We start from the raw sequence: 21,680 nt of genomic DNA on the forward strand, positions 1-21,680 counted from the left end.
ACTTTTATGAATTTTGGGAAGAGCATATAATCTGGCACTATTCGCAACAGATGGGATAAGCGAATGTTTTAAGTTGCTTGAAATGATTTGCGAAGATTTGATCGCAGTTTTTATTTTGGATAAGTCCGAAGGTGGATCTTTAGGAATCGGATTATATGGTCCTTCGTTTAAGAGTTTAGTGACACCATCGATGTAAGTGTTCTTATCCATGACGACTATCTGGCCACCTTTGTCGGCCTTTGAAATGACAATATCCGGGTTAGAATGAATCTCGCGCATTGTAGCTCTTTCTCTCGCAGTTAGAGTTGGTTTCAAAGGTTTATTATTGAATTTCACATTATGAGCGATAAGATGCCTAATCATTTCTTTCTGTGAATCTGAAACTTTACTGAACTTGAAAGCTTTTTCGATAGGAACCAAAATCTTTGGAATCGAGGGTTTACAGGTTTGTGAGAAGTTAAAATTATATTTTAGAATTCTCTCTTGTTGTCTAGAACCAGACTTCGCGAATTTCATTTCTCTTGCATCGAAATTGATGAGCTAATTTCTCTCACTCAACTCTGTTTGAAACAAACACATTTTGTTTTCCAAAATAAATATTACAAGCAAACTGAGGGATTAGCCATGGGAAGCCCCCTCAGTCCCATCCTGGCTGATATCTACATGCATTATTATGAATCAAAATTGTTTGAAACTTTAAACTTCCCGGCATGGTTCCGCTACGTAGACGATACTTTTACCCTGTTTGAGGGTGGTAAAGATGATTTGGGTAGAGTTCTTTCGGCAATGAATTCTATTGATCCTGCTGTTCAGTTCACTTTTGAACTTGGGACTTGCAGTTCTCTTCCGTTTCTCGACATTCTGGTCACACGTAACACATCCAACTTCAGTGCTGCAGTTTTACCGTGGGCCTTCATCGGTTTGCCTTCCACCACACTTTAAATCATGTCATCCGACTAAACAAAAGTTAGCTTCATTTTATTCCTATGTTTTCCGTGCTCTTCGGGTTTGCTTCTCCAGATTGGCCCTTGATGAAGAACTAAATTATTTAAAAGCAATAGCTATTGACAGGGGCTTTTCACCCAACATTATTAATCAAGCAGTTAAAAAATTCTCATCTCAACACACTAAAAGCCACACTCTTATTTTAGGAGATTATAAAAATTCTGTTGTCATTCCCTTCTTTCCATCAATTAGCTATAAAGTTGCACATATTTTGCAGAAATTTAACTTTCGGGTTGTTTACTCTCCCATCAATAAAATTCCAACTTCTATACTCAAGGACCCCATTACGGATATGAATTCCTGGGGTATTTATAGGATTCCTTGCCAGTGCGGTTTAATTTACATTGGCCAAACTAAGAGAGCCTTAAAATTTCGCGTCAAAGAACATGAGGCATATGTTAGAAAAAAGGAAACACAGAAGTCTTCTGTTGCTCAACATTGTTGGTCCGAAAATCACACTTTCAATTTTTCTGCTGCCAAAATTATTCAAAAAACATCTTCCATTGGAGAACTGGATTTTCTAGAGGCATTTCACATTCATAAAAATCTTTCTGTTCTAGTTAACGATCCTAATTCCAATCCAAATTTGCCTTCGGCTTTTAGAGAAATTATGTTTTAGTTCTGGTTTCGCCAACAGATGGCGCCACTTGCTTATTCTTGTCCAGGCTTTCTTATCTTATCTAAACATTATTTCCTATCTTGTTCATTTGCGGTTTTGCAGCTGAAGATGATGGTTCGGTAAAACCATCGAAACTAGTCCTGTGAAAATTTTGTGAATTAACGCTGATTTTTGTTGTTTGACTTCTGAATCAGTATTTATTCGGCGTGTTATTGTGTCTTAATTATTCGGCGTGTTATTGTGTCTTTGTTTCACATATATGTTAAGCAAAATATAAAGAGCAAAGTAATTTATCAGAGGAGGTAACACAATAATTATTTTGAATTTATTATGTGTTTTGAAAGATTTAAAAATATCGAAGGTATTGTCCGAGGAGCATATAAGCATTCTGTACCGTACCACGCGCATAGGGAAAAATGCATCCTCGGGATTGGGTATGACTTCCGATGAGATAATTTCCTCTACGCTTAGGAAGCCTTTTTTTAGGCTCGAAAGTACACCTACACTTTTAACGGCATTGTAGTGCGGTAAATTAAATTAAAAAATTGTAGTAAATTTTCCCCCTAGAGAGAAAAAGTATTATTTCTCCTAGTGCGCTAAATCAATAAATGTGTATTAATATTAGGTGCAGAGATTTTTAATAAATGTTTTCTTACTTTAAAACCGTTCATAGTAAAGCTGTGGTGACTATTAACTCATAATTTCATGTTCATTACATACCCATTCTCTGCAGATGTAATCTCTGATTATATGAATCAAGTCAGTTTTCGCAGCAGTAAATTCACTATATTTGTAGTTCGTCAGGAAGAGTAAAATTTATTTTTGAAGTTAGACTACTATAGATTTGGATTAGAGAAATAAAGATACGTATGTTTAAAGTGAATAATATTACTTTATGAATATTTCCCCTTTTTAATGTGTAATATCTTAGTACCTTTGTGTAAAAATAGTGTTTATCAGAAAAAAAATAATAAAAAAAAAAAAAAAAATCTGAAATGTTTCAGATTTTAAATTACGTCCAAAGGGGCGTTTTTTAACATTTTGTGTGTTACCTTTCTTTATTAAATATCATGTTCCTCGCACTTAAACCATAAGATCCAGTGCAACAGCAATATCGCAAAATAGTTTTAAAACGAGCATATCTTTAGAATTTCCGATACAGAGACTCACGCGCTGGAGATAAAAATGTTTTTTCTGCACAACGTTGCCATTGCTCGCTTTGAAATCCTTGAGTTTGTTAATCAAAAATTCGTCAAAGTTTTAAAAAATAGGAAATCGATCATAAAACAAATTTCAAATTTCAAATTTGGTCTTCCACATGCTCATATTCGTTGGAGGATTACGTTATTCAAAATTCGATGACTCTATGTACCGTTGTTTTATCACAATACGAGAAATATACATACATTTATGCAGATTTTTCATTATTTAATTTCTTCAAATATAATGCAGGACTCTAACATTTTGTGGCAACAGTTTGAAAAGTGAACCGACATTTATGAGTCCGACGCAAAATGCCAAAACGAAACTAATAGTCCTTCGGGATTCAAATCCCTTTGAACTAAAAAAAAAGCTTCTTTCCGAATACACGTGTATTAAATTCAACGACAATGCTGAATGCACTTTTTTTTTTCATTTAAGGCAAAAGACATGGGCACTAACATGGAAATAATTTATGCAGTTGCAAAGGAAATATCTTCTGTAATCTGAAAGGAAACGAACGCAACAAACTTGAAATAATAATATACTTACGAGCACACAGTGCCTTTACAGTTGGGTCGAAATGTCGGGTAATCCAATGTGTTTTGGTTTATGTACTAAATTTTTGAACTTGCTATTTATATAATCTAAGCGATTAAGTTTGCGTCTGGTATTAACAGCATCTTTAAAGGATTTTATAATTTTATTATTCCATAAAATAGGAAGCCATATGCAGAACGCTGCAAGTAAATCTTTTCGTCTGGCATTATTGTTGAAAGAAAACATTCCATGTGACTTAGGCGCGTCATTTAACTCAAACAAAACCGTAAGAATCCCTCCTAAACCTCAATACTTCAAGAGAAAATGATGTCATCGGAAAGTATGTCCAATCAGAAGCACGGATTTTTCCCTATGCGCGTGGCGCGGTACAGAATGCTTATATGCGTCTCAGGAGGTATGAAGCGAGAGAGAGCCAATACAAAATAATAATGTAATAAACTAAATGATAAAAGTGATTAGAAAAGTATTTTGGTAGGTGCAGTTTTCAGATTTGTCTCAGGTGGTAAATGTTGATACAGCTAAACAAAACTTAATAATCTTGTATAACGCATATTTTATTAAATAAATGTTTGGTAATAAATTACACGAAGAATATTATTACTATAGTAGGATTTTTTTCCCTTTAATAATATTATTTTGTGTCTAGCCTGTGAAGAATAAAGGAGATATCAGTATTTGTAAGTAAACTCAATCGAAGCTGAAACACAGTAGAAATCCGTTTATCCGATTTAATTGGAAGGGGGGAAGTTTTTCGGATATTTCATACCCCTTAGGGTAATCCATAAAAATTAGTTTCGACGGTTAAATACCTGTCATATTGTTAAGCAAAAGCTTGCAATGTAAGCAAAGTATGCAATAATATACGCATACATTTACCTGCCTGTTTCATTTAAAATATTGAATGAACTTTATAGTTGCTCTCTGACAACGTATATGAGTAACCTCTACTTGGTGAGATACATAAAAGTTTTTTTTTACTTTACGAAACTAAAACCTTTCAGCCGTTCGTGATCTTTGTAACATCACCCCCCCCAAAAAAAAGGATGCTTTATCTTATCAACCACTCCTTGAAATCTAAAACAACAGCAACAGAATCATGCAGTAAATATATAAATGTTGTGCATAAACATAGCAAACGTACGAAATTTCACCTTCTGGGAATAATAGGCAACTGTGAAAATGAGTGACGGGAAATACGTTGAACCGTCGAAGATGATGGTGCGAGATAAGAAGGACTTAGTTTAGAGAAGAGAGAACAAGGATCAACATTTTATATCATAATCATTGTTAGGTTTACCATGTTGCGAAAAGTTTGAAGTGAGAAACTGTACTTTGACACTCTTTCGTATTCTTATATTTCTTCGCAGGCAATCAAATATCTTATAAATTTGTTTTAAACTCTTATAGTATATAATAATTACTCATACTTTTTGCACTAGTGCAGAAACAAATTCTAAGACATTAATTTTCATTTTTCTTCTTTAAAGCTAAAATTATTTTCGGCTTTCTTTCGCTAAAAAATATTGTTGCGAAATACCCAGCTGCGGCTGAGATAGCTCTCTCCGTAAAGCGGAATTAGGGTTTCCAGAAAGTGACAGGAAAGGAAGAGTTACCAGATTTGGTGCGAAATCGCCCATTTGGCGACAAAATTGGCAATATGTCATGGATGGAGCGAGAAGATTCTAGAACGCATTCTTAGCGGTTTTCTCGGGAATATTCTCGAAAGTAGGTTAAAGCTATATATACCCTGCTTGTACGCAGAGAGTGTAGTGTAGTACAGTACTTTGAGTTCAGTAGTAGTGTCTTGAGTTCAGAGTAGCTTCTGAACCGAATTGGAAGCTGTACTTTAGTGCTTTGCCGTGAAACTGTCTTCACCGTTTTATGCTGAAGGCTGTGCTGCTGATTGTTTCAAACGTGTTTATCGTAGTTTTTCGACGAATTTAAACGTATCTTTGGAACTGTCCTGTGTAATACTGGCGAATAAATTGGGACTTCATTCTTCATCAAGTGTTGTCATCAATTACTCCAAATCTATGAACCCGTAGAACGCAACAATATATATAAGAAAGATTTCAGATTTTAATGCATCCCCAAAACGGTTGTTAAGGTTTTTTTACGCTCTCGCTGAGCCAGTCTGCTGTTGCACTCACGCCTGCTTACCCGCTTTATTTTACTTATTTATTTATTATAGTTTTAGCTTTATTATTAAATAGCGTTTCCTTATTCGCACTTAAGCCATATATCAAGAGCAAAATCACAGAAATTTTAAAAGCAACATACGGTTAGAATTGCTCGATGCACTGTTAAGTGTCGCCATACATTTTTTCAATTTTCCTCAATCTTTTCTTAGTTCGTCATATCAATGTTGAACTTTCTTAGTAAGATGGCTTACAATTTATTTATTTATTTATTTATTTATTTATTATTATTATTTTTTTTTTTTTTTTAAGTCCGAAGGGATTTAAGTCCCCGAAGGACTATTACTTTCGTTTTGGCATTTTGCGTCGGACTTCTATAAATGTCGGTTCACTTTCCAAACTGTTGCCACAAAATGTTAGAGTCCTGCATTATATTTGAAGAAATTAAATTAATGAAAAATCTGCATAAATGTATGTATATTTCTCGCATTGTGATAAAAGAACGGTATCTAATGCCATCAAATTTTGAATGACGTAATCCTCCTACGAATATGAGCATGCGGAAGACCAAATTGGAAATTTGGAATTTTTTTTATGATCGATTTCCTATTTTGTAAAACTTTAACGAATTTTTGATTAACAAATCAAGGATTTCGAAGCAAACAATGGCAACGTTGTACAGAAAAAAACATTTTAATCTCCAGCGCGTGAGCCTCTGTATTGGAAATTCTAAAGATATGCTCATTTTAAAATTATTTTGGACACTGCTATTGAATTAAATTTAATGGTTTAAGGTATCCGAGCTCGTACAAAAGACGATTTTCGGTCAAAATTTCGATTTTTACTTTATTACATTATCTTAAAGAATACATCTTTAGCAATCAAATACAAGTTTTTGCTTGTTGATAGGTTAATTAGAACTGAAGTTATAAGCATTTTTCTGTAACTGAATAAACCGGAAGTTCCAATATTCTGGGCCGGAAGTGAGCGTTTAAATAGATATACCTATTTAGAAACTTTATTTATCATCAAGATTTTGTAAATTATAAACCTGCGTAATAAGTTTAGATATTTTGTAATACATTTTAAGAATCTGGTGTTAGTTTTTTCCCTTAATTTCGTATTTAGTTTGGCGCAGAGGGTATTCGACGTTGAATGTATGTGTTGCTGCTTTGTCGATTAGCGTTGACAAAGTGCTTGATTTGAAAGCTATGTCACATTTTTGCATCATTTGCAACAAAATAAACAGAATGGCATACAATCTTCAGCACGACATATGTAAAGCGTAATATAATTGTTCTGCAATTTATAAAGAAGCAGCTTCGGGTATGGAAGCAGTTGGTGCTTATTCCCTGTTTGAATGATCTATTACATTACGAAAGCTGAAGCACACGGAGTATTACGAGGATGGGGATTCTAAGAAGTTTTTAATTGTGAAAGATATATATGGTAAAGATTCGGTCAAGAAAGTGGAATGCATTGAACATATACAGAAAAGGGTTGGTAGTGGACTACGAAAAGTAAAAAACTCCGCTCCTGAATTGAAAGGAAAAGGTAAACTGACTGATTCTTTTATTGATAAACTGCAGAATTAGGAATTGCAATTAGAAGTCATGTTTGAAACTTAATTGAGATGCAGCAGGTTGTACTAATTGCTTGTTCCATTGTAGCTCTTCTTCGAAGCCAATGCCCTCCTCAAAAATCAATGAATTGGTGCAACTATGAATGTGTGATTGCAGAAATCAGGAAAAAAATCAGAAAGAAAAAAATTAGGCAAAAACCTCTGGTATATCAATATATATATTGAATTTAATTAAACCTACATATATGGAGTTGACTACATAAACAAGATTTATTAAAAAGTATCTACATGGCAAAACTCAAAATATCAAGGAACTTTTAATGGCATTTTATTGCAAATTGTTTCGAAAGAAACATTCATAAACTTGCGAATAGTAATGTTCGGAGCAAATGTAAGTGTTGGGTTATTTAATGTTATTTAATGATGGATTTATAGGTTTGCTTGAAGCATTTTCAAGGTTAGGTATGTGCCCTGAATTTTACACTGAGCAGGGAATTCGAAAACTTGATAAAGTGCAAAATCATGACTTTTGGTGGAATTCCACAAGTTTTACAAAAACCCAAAGAAAAAATTACGCTTTGTTCGAAAGAAAAGGTGCAAAGTGTGGGAAGAAAAAAACAAGGTGTTAGGTTACAAAGCAGGGGGAATGTTAATTATCAGGGATGCTTCTTTCACTAAGAAATTGTTTTATGAAAACTTTAAACTTGTTTTCTGAAAAATAATTTTTCTGTAAATATTGCCAATGGTAACAGCCATAAATCAAAATTTTATGGATAAAATTTAATGATACTTTCTATACATGTTTCATATAATCTGATGCATGCTCTGAAGCAAAAGATTTTAGAAATATTAATTAGAAGTTGAATTGTTACTTTTTATTTTTAGATTTTGGATGCAATAATAGGAAAATATACAGTATATACTATACATTTTGACATATTTCAAGAATATATGAATATTTCTTAATTATTTTGCATACAAAAGTGTAGATATAAATACAAATTAGAAAAAACTGCATATTTATATATACATTGTTCACCGTGGTTGTTGCCGTAAAGGCAAAATTTAAGCAAAAATTGTCCTTTTTTTCCTTATTTTTCTAAATTAAAATTACTTAGCATTACGTTTTAAATTGTTTTCACTCATTAATATGCTTATCTTCAAATTAATATGTTCATAGTTAAAATAAAACCATTTTTTAAAAAATGGTACCCGAACGAGGTCGGATACCTTAAGTGCAATGAACGTGATATTTAATAAATAAAGATAACACACAAAACGTTAAAAAAAAACTCCCCTTTGGACGTAATTTAAAATCTGAAACATTTCAGAATTTTTTTAAAAAAAATTTTTGTCTTTTTACTATTAACATTTTATGTTCTGACTTTATTTATTAAGTATCCTGTTTTTTGCATTTACGCCACATAAAATTCAACTCAACAGCATATTAACAAAATATTTAAAGACAGCGTATCCTTGTTATTTCTGATAGATATTCTCGCTCGCTGGAGATAAAAATTTTTATAACGTGCAGTGTTGTGACGGCACTTAATAAAACATTTTATGTAAATAATTTAACTCCCATTACATGTAAATGAAAATGTATATATGTAGCTAACTTCCTGCAAAATGTATTCAAACCTCACGTGTAGCAACTGGAGTTTCCAATGCAAGGGATGCCTTTTAATACGGAGGGAAACAAAAAAAAGGGATTATGCAGCTTCACTAGATAGAAGGTTAATGAACTGAGATAAGCAAAGATCAGCAGCAAAGCTTCGAATTAAGTAAAAATATGAGATCTTGCATCTATTCCATATCACGACGTGTGAAAATCTTGGTATAAAATATTTAAAATACCGAAAAACGGAGAATGCGCCTTACTAATGTCACTTACTCATGTCATGCTTAATTAGACAATTTCCTGATAGAAAGCCGCAAAATGAAATAAATGTTGTTAAGACAATTTGCATAAAAATTGGAAGATTTCCTTGCTTACGAAGAAAGGGTAAACTAGCTAAAAATTACTTCGTTTTCAGAAAAAATACGATGGATTTGGAACGAGTATTGCATTGGCCAAAGTAAAAAATGTGAGGCGACGGGAATTAAAATAATGAATTAAAAGAAAGGTAACGATTATTTTAAGAAAAAGGATTTAGAAGCTCGTTTTTAAGATAGCTCAACTATTAAAATCTCGCTACACATTTATGTCTAGGAATTATATAAGGATATTTAAATACTTCTTTAATCCTTCTAAGCATTTATTAATACGATGATACAGCTTCTGAAAATTGCGGGAAAATTTTAGCGGCGTAATTTTGAAGTTAATAGCGTATTTCTGTGAACTTTTTCACATTGATTGTAAAATATATTTATTTCCACATTTTTTTAAAGAATTTGCAGCTGAATATTTGTTTTTAATGCTTTTTCAGTGCTTTTTTTTACATATCATGATTTTTGTTTGATACTTTCGAAAGACAAATAGATGTCAATTTAAAACTGCATCGAATTTGTAACTGCAGGTGCTTTAAGTTCTAGAAACATCTGATTTATCTGATTATATTTCTTGTACTACTTATACAAATGTAGTAATAATTCAGGTATAAGTAAGAAAGTATTAGAATATTCTTCATGGTAATTCTGCTGCTTAGAGTTTAATGCTTTTGCGTGTAGAAATAATTATAAGATATTTCTCCCTTCTTCTTAGCATGCCTTCGTAGTGTAGTGATCAGCACGCTGGGCGCGTATTCCAGAGGTCCGTGGTTCGATTCCCGGCGAAGGCGTTGCTCATTTTCCGTCTTTCATGCTTCAAAATTACCTAATGTTTCTACATAATTACAAAATTTGCATTTGTAGTTGAATTTTTTTGCATTTTTAGCTTTCGAAGTTGAGACATAAATGAGACATAAACACTGAGGTTAGGCGGAAACATTGAAGGAAAAAACTGCTTCTGCAATGATGATTGCCAAATAGAAAAACGAAAGGGCAGAGCGGTAAATTGATGGCAAACTAGAAAAAAAAAGAAAAAAAAAAAAAAAAAAAAATTAATAGAAAGCTTTAAGGTTAACAAAAATATCGATACATGATCCAGAGGAATCCAATGAATGTTGTTTAAGTGTCTTTACTAACCTAAATAGTAGTTTTAGTTTTCTGCAACAGCTGTTCAGTATGTTTAATCTCTTTGGCAAAATGAAGAACTTTCGGTACTTAATCAAAAATCTCGACTTATAACTTTTCGAGGGAAGAAATTTTTTGGCAACAAGACATCACTATTAACATTTTGGCAATACTTGTCTCTAGCTGTAACTTCGATTTCATCCGCGGAAAATATATGTGTCATTATTAATTAAATGCCTAATTGCAAAAGTGAAGAAATCGTAGCGAGCGAAGTTGATGTAATGAACGATAAGAAATAAAAATGCAAACAACTGTAGGATGTCTCTTTTATGGATTTAAAAAAAAAAAAAAATAGGGATAAGAAGTAGATAAGGGTTACCAAAATGTCAGTTAAGTTGTTTTGTTTGTAGAATGTTTTAGCGCTAGAAATTATGTCTTAAGAAAATATGAGGCAGGGTAACCAATAAGTATCTAATTTTTTTTATTCTTGATTTCAGTGGCATTACAATTTAAATAGTCCGCTGCTGTTCTGATATTCTTATATTCTGCTGTTTGAGATTTCTTAAATAATTAATTACTTCTTCTCTGATAGTGAATACGAACCAATTTCTCGTAGAAAAATGCTTTATGAAGGCATCCCTTTCCTTTTGCAGATATAAGCTTTGCCGTATTGAAATAATCTATTACTTCTTCCAGATCTGTGACATTTTGTCGAAACGATTATTTATTCTTGTTAATTTTGTATTTGTAGCCCTGCTATCTGTTTGGTGCGAGGATCTCGGTAGATTACTCCTGCTACGTCATCAGAAGACGAGGGACGGGGATTCGACGCCCGGAGCCCAACCTACAGATTCTGCCACGATGCATCAGACTCTGCAGAAGTCACTTCCGCCTGGACCCCAAAGGTAAGTTTTTACAGATTCAGTTGTTACAAAGGGTCCACCAGTGGCCGAGCGATAAAAGCCGCTGAACACTGGTAGTTCGGTCTGGGTTTCGTGTTAGGGCGAAGGGTTGGCTTGGCTGCTCGGGCGTTTTCGTGGTTTTCCGCATATGTAATGTGGATACGAACTATTTTCCTTCAAAAAATCCTCCTCGGGCATCCCACCCTTGCCGTATAGCACGTTTTAAATTTTCATAGATTAAATACTGCCTATCAAGAAGCTAAATGATCAATTTTCCTTCTTATAATGTACCTGAAATATTTCAAGCAAATTAAGTTATTTGTAATAATAAAGTACTTGAGAGCCCTTAAGCATAGAGCCAGAGTAATTGCATGCCTTTTTATACTCTAGTTAGAGCCGGAGCTAGGCTTCTTACCGTCCAGCTCTCTGCGATTCTTAAATTCTCCTGAGCTGCTTCTTCCTAAATTCTAAAAATTTTGTCGCCGGTTGCGTACCGTCGCACCAGCTCGGGTGCGTTGGCTTCTGGATTCTTGTAATCGTAGAATAACTTACTAGAAATACAACGGAAAAAATTAAATCGAGAAAATACTTTTAATAGAAAGCCTTATTAAGCTGGAAAAATGAATGTGACAATGCACTGAAAGGAAGGAGAGCCCACACTTTGCTTCCAAAAGTGAATGAAAAATATATCAACACCAACCGGCTGCTCACGCTCTTTTTCCGACATATTTTCATGCCAGAAATATTTCCTCTACAGAAATATGCGTATATGTGGAAATGGGAGACGCAGATTTTGAATGTCCTGTCTTTTAACATCTAAATTTCATATAAAGAACTTGGTTAAAAACTACTTCGCTTTCAAAAGATACCTAATCAAGACTTCACATCTGATAGAAAAAATAAATAGTATCATTGCAAAATTTAGGAATATATAGTGACAGGACTATATGAAGTCTCATTAATAGTCGATATAGTCAGAGCTTTGATAAATTACGTAATTACATTAAGGAAAAATTAATTAATTGTATTAAGGACAAATTAATTAATTATATCAAGGAAATGAATACTGTCTGTGTAATATATATGAATGTTTTGGTATATTGCCTAAATATAAATAGCACTGGTTAATGGAACATTGTAAGCGATGGAAAGTCAAGCAGCTTTCTGCAAACCCAATTAATTCACTCTGGTACTGTTGTCGTGTTATAATGTATTCATGAAATTCATTTGTACAAAATACCGAGATCTCATTGCCCAGGATGCTCAGGATAGGGATTGAAGACTGCGGAGCTAATCATCCTGTTTCCTTTAGTCCAATTCTACGTCCTTTCTCAAATGTGACATCTGCTCGTAATGTTGGCGAACCCTTCTGTGAGACACTGATATAATACAAGGGAATCGAGTCGCCCAACCGGTTAGCGTCGCTAACTACCGTTCTGAAGGGCCCGGTCTCGAATCCAGGAGAAGGCATGAATGTTTGATAATGTATAGTGCCAGTGCGGCATTGCGGCACTCTAAATATGCGACGAGCCGAAAGTCCTCTCGTATGGTTTGGGGTGGAAGGGGAGAGGAGTGGGAGATCCTCGGAACCGTCCTCCCTTGGGGTGCTCTCCATCAAAATTGGGGGCGGAACAGAGTTAAATCGCACTGTCACCTGTATGGTGTGGCCCCTGTTTTATATACCGTCTGGACGATCTGTCGCAATCTTCAGTTAATCAGTCAAAAAAAGTGAAAAGTTAATCGTTTACATATTCATTTGTAAGATATGGGCATAAGGTTTCAGTTTCTCATTTCTATGTGTCTGAACATCATTTGCTATCAATGACCGGACATCCTTAGAAAATTACTTGAGTTGGTATGATATCAGTATGACGTAGGTCACCATTTTGCGCTGCCGCAGCTTGAAGAAAGACGTTCCGCTTGGTATCGGTAGTTGTTTTCAGGTATTGTCTTCTGTTCTTCCTGCCAGCATGACGAACGAGTCCTGTGATGCCTTTGGTCGGCCTCTAAGCTTGCGTTGTAACTTATCCAAGAGGTATTCGTTTCGGTTCAGATTAGAGTTTGGAGCATGTCAGTTGGGTTCGTTCATTTTTGTTGCCTCAAACCACTCGTTTATCACTGTCGCTTCATTAATGGAGAGATTCCCATATTGAAAATCATAAGATATTTTTTCAAATTGCTGTCGCGTAGTTGCAGCATTGTCCAGTATTACGTTTCAGAATTCGGCATTCAGGGTTCGAGAAATGAAATCTGAGACCAAGACTAATTTTTTAAAAAAAATTTGCCTCACAGTAATTCTTTCTCTGCTAGATCTCATAATTGGAGCAATATGACCCCTGGGAAGTAATGCCACCTACCAGTCGCCAGATCCATGTATGTCTCTCACAGGAATATCACGTATGTAGCGTGGTTCGTCACTTCACATAACAGTCTTCTATTTTTCTAGAGTTGCACGTTTTGGACTACTAGAATGGACGTTGGGCGTTCATGGTAATTATTGACTTAAGCTAGGCAATTCATCCACGTAATCTAAGTTAAAGCACCTCTTATCGAATGGCACTATCTTTGCCATTACTTTTAGATGCCACTGAATGTCTGTAGCCTCGGTTTCTAACGAAGTTTCACCACATTGTGGCGGCATCAATAGTCCCTGCCCGTAAAATGATTCAGTTTGTATTACACTTCAGTGAAACAAATGGACAGTTACTAGCAATCCGAAGAACATCAGCCAGTTCAGTGGTGATGGGACTATGGCATAGTCTATATAGGCAGGCATCGCACTGACTTTTATACTATTTTCGATAAAGGTTTTATACTACTATACTTGCTAGCAACGACCGAACAGTCCTTGAAAAGAAAGTACTTGTTGGGATTTGTTGGAGTGGATTCTTTAATTCTATCATGTTTCTGTTTCAACACTACATCGCTCATTGTTGCATATGCTTTCTTGAACTTGCTAGAAATCTTACGAATGGAATGACCTAATTAAGCTGAGCACCAGTAATCATGCTTCTTTGAGTCTCACTCGCTGTATGTTCATATCGATAGCTGTAGCTAATTTAGCACTCACGATCTTTTTATAGGCTATCTACTTAGATTAGTAACATAAGGGCCATCCTAGTTTCCTTTCAAGGACTATTCGGTCGTTGCTAGCAAGTATAGTAGTATAATACCTTTATCGAAAATATAAAAGAATCGAAAATAATATATTTGCTATCGATGCCCGCCTATACCATAGATTATGCCATAGTTCTATCACCACCGAACTGGCTGATGTTCTTTGGATTGTTAGTAACTGCCCATTTGTTTCACTGAAGTGTTATACAAACTGAGTCACGCGAAACGTTCAATAACCTAAATTTGAACTGCTTAATGATGCCACATTACTGTAATTTTTGAGAATCCAGTGTCAGTGGACCTTGCTATTTGCAGAGAGTAGTAGGACAGAAACTACGAGATATGTATTTTAAGAAGTTTTTTCCTTGAGCCGTAGATGAACGGTTATTAAACTTCTGGTCCTTTGGCAACTAGAGCTGCTGTGTTATGGCATCTTATGGTATTTTAAGAAAGTTTGTTGCGTGCAGGTATGGTCTGACGTATTAATGTTGTCTATTTAAGTATTTTGAATCTTGAATGAGCTTGCTCTGGTTCACTTCTAATCACTTCACTGCAAATTTTGTGCACAGAAAACTCATAACTGTCGACAGCTTCCAGCTTTACTTTTGTTATATTTTGCAATGAATAGCTAATCTGATATCTGTTCCGTTGAAATTCCTAATCAACTGCTTTCACTAGAATTGCAAGAAATTGGAATAGGGTTACTCAAGGTAGAGTAGGCTATGCGAGTTTGTGACTCATTTGTTATTTAACATTATCTAATGGTATTTAAATGCGCATAGAAATGAATTTGTGTACTAATATGTAGGGTTAGTATTATTTTAGGTAACTAGATGTTTATAATTTCAGCTTTACTGTCACTTCAAGTTTCCGTTTCCTCATCAGAATGCAAATCAGGTTAGAAATTTTTAAGTCGAGGGTTCTGGATTGTAAGACAGAGCTTGTTTTTGCCTCTGGAGGCTGTGTTATTATGTTTGCTATCTCTGATTAAGATTGTAATTCTTCAGCTTTGCGTTATTGCTGCTGACATTTAAATTTTTACGCCGATGAGAAATCGTTGAGCCATCTTCGCGTTAAATCCATTGTATAGTCTTTGACTACTAGACTCAGTTGAACTTTTGAAATTGATTGTTACCTTTTGTTACATCGCGACAAGTGGCGGCTGACTTGTAAGCACGAGACGTGCATTTTATGTTCAAGTTCTGATTTAATAAAAAGGTTGTTTCAAATCTTTCCAAGATTCTTTTGTTACTTCAGACCAAGCGATAATTCGCTCCAAGTCTGTTTGGAGTTTGATATTAGTTTATGCTACCAAAGGAGACCAAACTCTCTCTATATATATGAAAAAAACTTTTCGTTGGTTTATTACTTTCGTGCATTTGAATAATTAGACTATTGAAGACTGCATTTATGTGAATTATGTGTATTTAACTACTTTTTCCACTGTTTTGTTTCCTCTGTCGCTATGAGGTGATCAGCGGACATCGAACTTAGCCCTTCACTGAAGCAAGAGGTAAATCAACTGGACCACCATGGTGAACTTATATTTCAACGACCAATCTTCTAAATCGATGCTTCTTTTTATTTTTAAATATCGCGTGAACTTTTGGTTTAAAAAAAAAATCAAAGGAAAAACTTGAAAGAAAGAAGATAAAAGTGCAAAATATCACTACGACCAGATCGCTGAGCCGTGAAGATCACTTCACACGCTGATGATAGTTTGGAATTGTTCTTCAATAAAAAATGCTAAGTAGATTGGCCGTAAGAAAGAAGAAACAACTAGATATTCATACTTTTTACGCCTGACAAAAGAATACGTATGCATATTCAAGTGTCAGAATCTTCCTTTTGATAGATATGTATGTAAGATATAGCAAAATACGATGGCTGTTTAAGAATAATTGGCGATCTCAAAATTAACTATTCTGGATTTTAGCATAAAATCTAGAATAGCTGTCCCTTAACTATTTTGGAAATCAATGTCAGTTTAACTGCGTATATTAAGTTATTTCCGATGTCATGCATATTTTCATTTTATTTAATTTACTTCAAGCTGCACGATATACGTAGTATTTATCACTGGCTTGTGGAATCTTTCTTCCATTTCTGTCAAGGAAATTCGTATGATTAATGAAACTACTTACATGAAAGAACTGCTACCTTATAATCAAAACTTGATTTTCAAATCAGAAACATATCCATGTCCAAAACGTAAACAATTCCCCAAAATTATTGTATCAGAATCCGGTGAAACAAGTTATTTCCGTTTACATAGTTAAAAATATGTAGAAAAGCCAATGACATGAGCAATGTGACAAGTCATGCTGCCCGGGTGTTGAACGTAAGGAACTTCAACACTGATTGATGTAGATTTTATTTTTTATTCAAAGCGATTTCAAAGATTTAGTACTATTACCTTCTTCATTTACAGTTGAAGAAATGGAGTTTATTATTTAAGAGTAAGCGCATAAATGTTACTTATTCTTAAGGTCTCAGCATGTGTATATATTAATGCTGGGCATTTTTAGATACATTTTCTGCTTTAAATTCCAGTTATCACATATCGTCAATTTACACTGCTAGTAAGTGTTGTTATTATTTCATGCAAAATTATATATTTTTATTTAATGTGTTCGCAAATATTATTTTCCATGTCCAAGAAAAACTTACAGATTTCACTGAATTCTGCCACCTCTCATGCGTAATTCGCTATGGTTCTTGTAGAATGGCGTCAAAAGTAAAGTATGTCAAGGCCACATCATCATTTACAACCGTTCAGCTACAAGCCTGGAAGCAGTGAAAACACGCATGGCAGATGCCTCTCATTCATAGCCTTAGATAAGCCTTGCTAACACTACGACGAAAGGTCCCCTTTTGTTATGGTTTCTTCTCTACAGGAAAGCGTACTTGTTGACGAGATTGTGAAGAAAGCTGCCAATGATGTACCAGAACAATCAACACTTCTCCCATTGTATTATCTTAAGAGTATTACAAAGGTGCATCTTATGAATAAATGACAGGAACAAATGGTCATCTGGAACCAAGGGCAGACTTGTCTTTCAACTCTATCCGAAAGTCAAAATGGAACTTTGTAGCTACAGACCATCGTTGATTCAATTCCTAACTGGTCGTAGTCCCTGCTTGAGCTTCCTGAAACGATTTAAGGAGAAGGGGAAAACAGAGACTAGTTATGGAGTGGAAAGGCCTCCCGATCACTAGTATATATTTTATTGCATAAATATATGAAGAAACATCATATCAAAAGACTCAATACGTTGAACTGAGCAACATAAATTTACAACATAAAGTCCAATTATTATAGTCTCTCGGAACCGTTCCGTATTGTAAATTACTATGTAGTGACCAGTAATTCCCCCGAAGAATAGCCGTACGTTAATCCCAAGAGATAAGAGTAATTTTTTACGAAAACATAATTATTCATCATCCGATACATTTTTCTGTACAACCTATTATTTCTTAAGCATAATTGTAACTGTAACTTTTATGTATACATATCTAGTTTAATACATCTTAATTAGTTGTTCATGTCTTCGTGATCTAATTCTGTATATACATGTATATCTAATATATTGCCTGTGTTTCTTTCTAATGTTCATCGTCTGCTGGCGGGTGCAATTCGCTGAATTGGTTAGTATCCTCATATGGTTAAGATAAAGGCATGGACCTACTGCAGCAGTATTCTGTTTTGTTCTGTGGAATGGGGTGTTAATAATTTTTTAATCATAAATGAATGAATATTTCAATCCTACATTTGGCCCATTATTATAAGTAGCGACTTTAAAACGTCAAACAGGTGGTGATAAGGCTTCAATGGATGTCTTTCTGCAACCACGCCCTTCTAGATATCGCATAATTGAAAGTTGAGTGACACCTGAAATATTTAGCATTAAATCGAATAATTAAATAATGCACTTTTTATAATTTTGTGGTATCTTCTTATTTCTTGAGCCAATATTTACACGTTTATGCGTGCTGTTACGAGTTGCTCGATTGTGTGCTTAGTGACGATTATCATTCAACAGGTAACTTTTTAATTGCGTTTACTGATATGAAATTTACTTATTTGTTTTTATTATTATTAGTTTTACCCCCCTCGAAAAGGGAGAGCAGATTTATTTCAAATATTTCACTAGATGTTAGCATTCCCAAGATGTGTATTATTCCCCTTTTGCATTAACGAATTAACTACCATCTTGTTAGTATAACTTGAAAAGGCCAGTAGCTGAGCTTGTTAAAGTTTATGGCGGGCGCATTCTAGATTAAACTGCACTGAACATAAATCATAATCTGCTTTTAATAATTTTACCTGTGAGTTTTAGCATCCTGTTGCTTCTGATCGTATTTATTGTTTGGTATTTGCTAACAGTGATAAGACTAGTGTGTGGTTGACTCTGAGCGTTATGCACCGTGTCTGAAACGTAACCTGTCAATTTAAGTAACCGAAAAGGAAACAGAGCTGCTAAATTGTTATCTCCTTCGTCGACTTGCATTTATCTGGCATTAGTTCACAATCGTTATCATCAATTCGGTATATGTATGTGCGTGTACACATTCATGCACGCATACACATCGCGACTTAACTGCGCGCTTTTGTTAAAAGGCCAGAGTCGACAGCAGGTGAATACATATTTACCATGCTGACAATGTTTCGAAAGGAGCGATAAAAAACAAGTAAAAAATTCGCTGTTTTTGGATCGAAAGGAGCGAGGCGGATTTTCTGCTGATCGCTTCTTTCGATTGTCATGTCGCCACAAGTGGCGAACATTTCAGGTTGTTGTTACTGCAAGCTGTTCGCGTATTCATTCTTGTATGTTGTTGCAAGCATTATACGTGTTACGATCCTCATGTTGCATAATATAATTTTAAAGATTTACTTTGTGATATAAATTGTGTTTAAACAGAAATCAAAAGGGCGGAAAGCTAACACATTAGTTTTATTTATTGATGCTCTTAATTTCCATGTATAGAAATGTGTACGGTTTATGGGAGGATTGAAATCTTTAAAAATCAGATCTGATTTTTCAAGATTTCGTGGAAAATCGAATCCAATTATATCATTTGTTGTGATGACGATTGCATCGCGAAGAACATGGGAGGGATGTTTTAATTTCTTACTGTATCAAATTCGTTCAGAAAATCTGAGAAAGTAATTTCGAAAGGCATACAAATTTAATGTGTATTGCAGGTATTAGTTGCTACCTTTACCGACGTTATTCTCCCTGAAGAAAAATTTCATTCGGCTTCTCGAACTAATAGGGGTCATAAAAGTATTAGTTGGAAGTGTCAAAGCAGTATGTATTTCCATTTCTGGATAGCAAACTGTATATATATGTATTGAGCGGAACTAAGATATTTTATGATTTCTGTAACTTAAAGATGAATTACGGTAAATTAATAACTCAGGAAGTGTTTATTTGCACACTTCGTAAGATTATATTTTTTGGGGGGTAAAGGGATTTAAAAGAAGCTTTTTCTCCACATATGGTACAAAAACTTGATTAGCAAAAATCTGTGGAATGTGAAAGAACCCACAAATGATAGACGTGTTTGATGGCATTGACAGCCAGATGCATTTTTTAAGCATTCTAATAAACAGGGCGTAAGAAAATTGATAGGTACTCACTTCCATTTATAAACTGAGATATTGCTGTCCAGTTAATTTTTAAAGCAGCTTTAAGTAATCCATAATTCAGTAACTTATCGGAAGGGCATAGCTGGATATTGATTTAATCTTCGAACGTTTTCTAGGAAAATTTATGGACTGTATTTCCAGATAAATATAAATTCAGAATATCGCCGTGAAATATGATTTTATATTTTTGATAGCTATAGTTATAAGCAGTTTCCAGATTCCAAGTTGTCTGATTTATGCCCTTCTGTACTTATGATTGTCTTCTCGCAATGAAAAAATAGACAAAGAAAGCAAATAAAGGAATTGAGAATACTATTGGTGAAGCAACCGGTTTGCTTAGTTTCGAGTATTACGGCACGCTGAGCATTATTTTAGAAATGCTTGTAAAACATTTTGATGCTTATAAGATGTTTGTTACTCATTTTAACGATATCTTCATCCTCTTTGTTTATCATTTTATAATAACTTCGCTCTGTTTTCAAATATTTGTGGTTGGCTAACAGAGGCGTAGCTAGAGGGGCGCAAGGGGGGCATCTGTCCCCGGGCGCAGAATCCAAGGGGCGCCAAACTGATGTTACCACAATTTAGAATTAAATGTTTTCCATTCTTGGCAAGCAGAACGGGGCGCGAAATCTTCAGTTATCACTTGGGCGCTGAAAACCCTAGCTACTACTCTGTTGGCTAAGGTATTTAGTTCACATGGGAGGGGCAAGTCATTACAAAAGTCGATCCTCAGCAGACTTTTGATCGATACAATAGAGTTTTCGCGTCAGGTGGAAGGTTTCCAGTCAACTAGAGTGCTTAGAGGCAGCAAATGTTATATGGACTTCATGTATCTATTACAAAACATATGACAATTAACTTTCACGTTTTTTTAATTTACCGAAAAATTCGTAACGTAAATGCTTTTCGTTTTACAAAATCGAGAGCAGTGAATTCATGGAGATATTGAATTTCGTGAAGCTATGTAAAGAAGATTTTTAATATTTTGTAAACAATCCGACCCAAGCGATGTGAAACTCGTACAGAGCTTGCTACCCCTTATATTGTTGACGTTGAGTTGAATTTTTCTGCAACTCCAGTCACTGCTGAAAGTATGTCGCTAGTCTTCCTCTTTATTTAAGACCTTGCACTAGATCTCATCTTCGTCATGCAGCGATCACTGATCCTTTGCTATGGATCATTTTATTGTGCTAGATCTTAGAGTTGCACTATCTGCTTCTGAGTTACATTAATATAGTTTTTTCAAAAGCACTTTCGTAAATAATAGAAGTACTGTTTTAGCTCTTGTATTCGTTACTGTTACTCTTGCATTTGCCCAAGCATCCATCCTGAAGAGGTCATAAACTAATTATGTAGACTTCTTCTCTAGAATTTCTCATCAGGACAGAAATGAAGGGTCGTATGGCGCCAGTATTGTTAACGTAAGTCTTGGACCTCCGTATTAGGCGGGAGGTGGGCATCCAGTCAAAAGTCCGCAAAGAGAGGTAGGAGGTATACCAATCATGCTACCATTCCGGAGTCCCAATCCCACGATAGCAGACTTTAAAGAGTAATTCTCTCAACCACTGCTACACTGGGCAACCGGGGTTACCTCTCCCAGCGCTCAGAGACCACAGTGGTGGGAATGGTGATAACAGATCTGACTGTCGTCAAAATGCTCCGGATACGCGGGCTAGAATCCATCCCCTGTAGGCCAACCACACCAGATGGAATACAGACACATTACATTACCTCTCTCCTCACCAGAGGTTCCACCCATCTTCTGGTGGGCCAACTTTCCCGGCGG

The 21,680-nt window shown here is 35.0% G+C and overlaps 1 protein-coding gene across 5 annotated transcripts in view; it reads left to right on the forward strand.

Annotated features, from left to right (window-relative positions):
- Positions 1 to 21,680, forward strand: part of LOC118185054 (zinc finger MIZ domain-containing protein 1-like) — a 547,573-nt gene that overhangs the window by 384,113 nt on the left and 141,780 nt on the right. For all 5 annotated transcript variants that reach the window (XM_085824218.1, XM_085824220.1, XM_085824219.1 and 2 more), the window contains one exon: positions 10,971 to 11,124. In XM_085824218.1, coding sequence (XP_085680344.1) covers positions 10,971 to 11,124 — 154 coding nt within the window. The remainder of the gene's footprint in view (positions 1 to 10,970; positions 11,125 to 21,680) is intronic.

This window comes from Stegodyphus dumicola, chromosome 9, assembly GCF_044657685.1.
Source record: "Stegodyphus dumicola isolate Sdum_Otavi_A_Nest chromosome 9, ASM4465768v1".
Classification (NCBI taxonomy): domain Eukaryota; kingdom Metazoa; phylum Arthropoda; class Arachnida; order Araneae; family Eresidae; genus Stegodyphus; species Stegodyphus dumicola.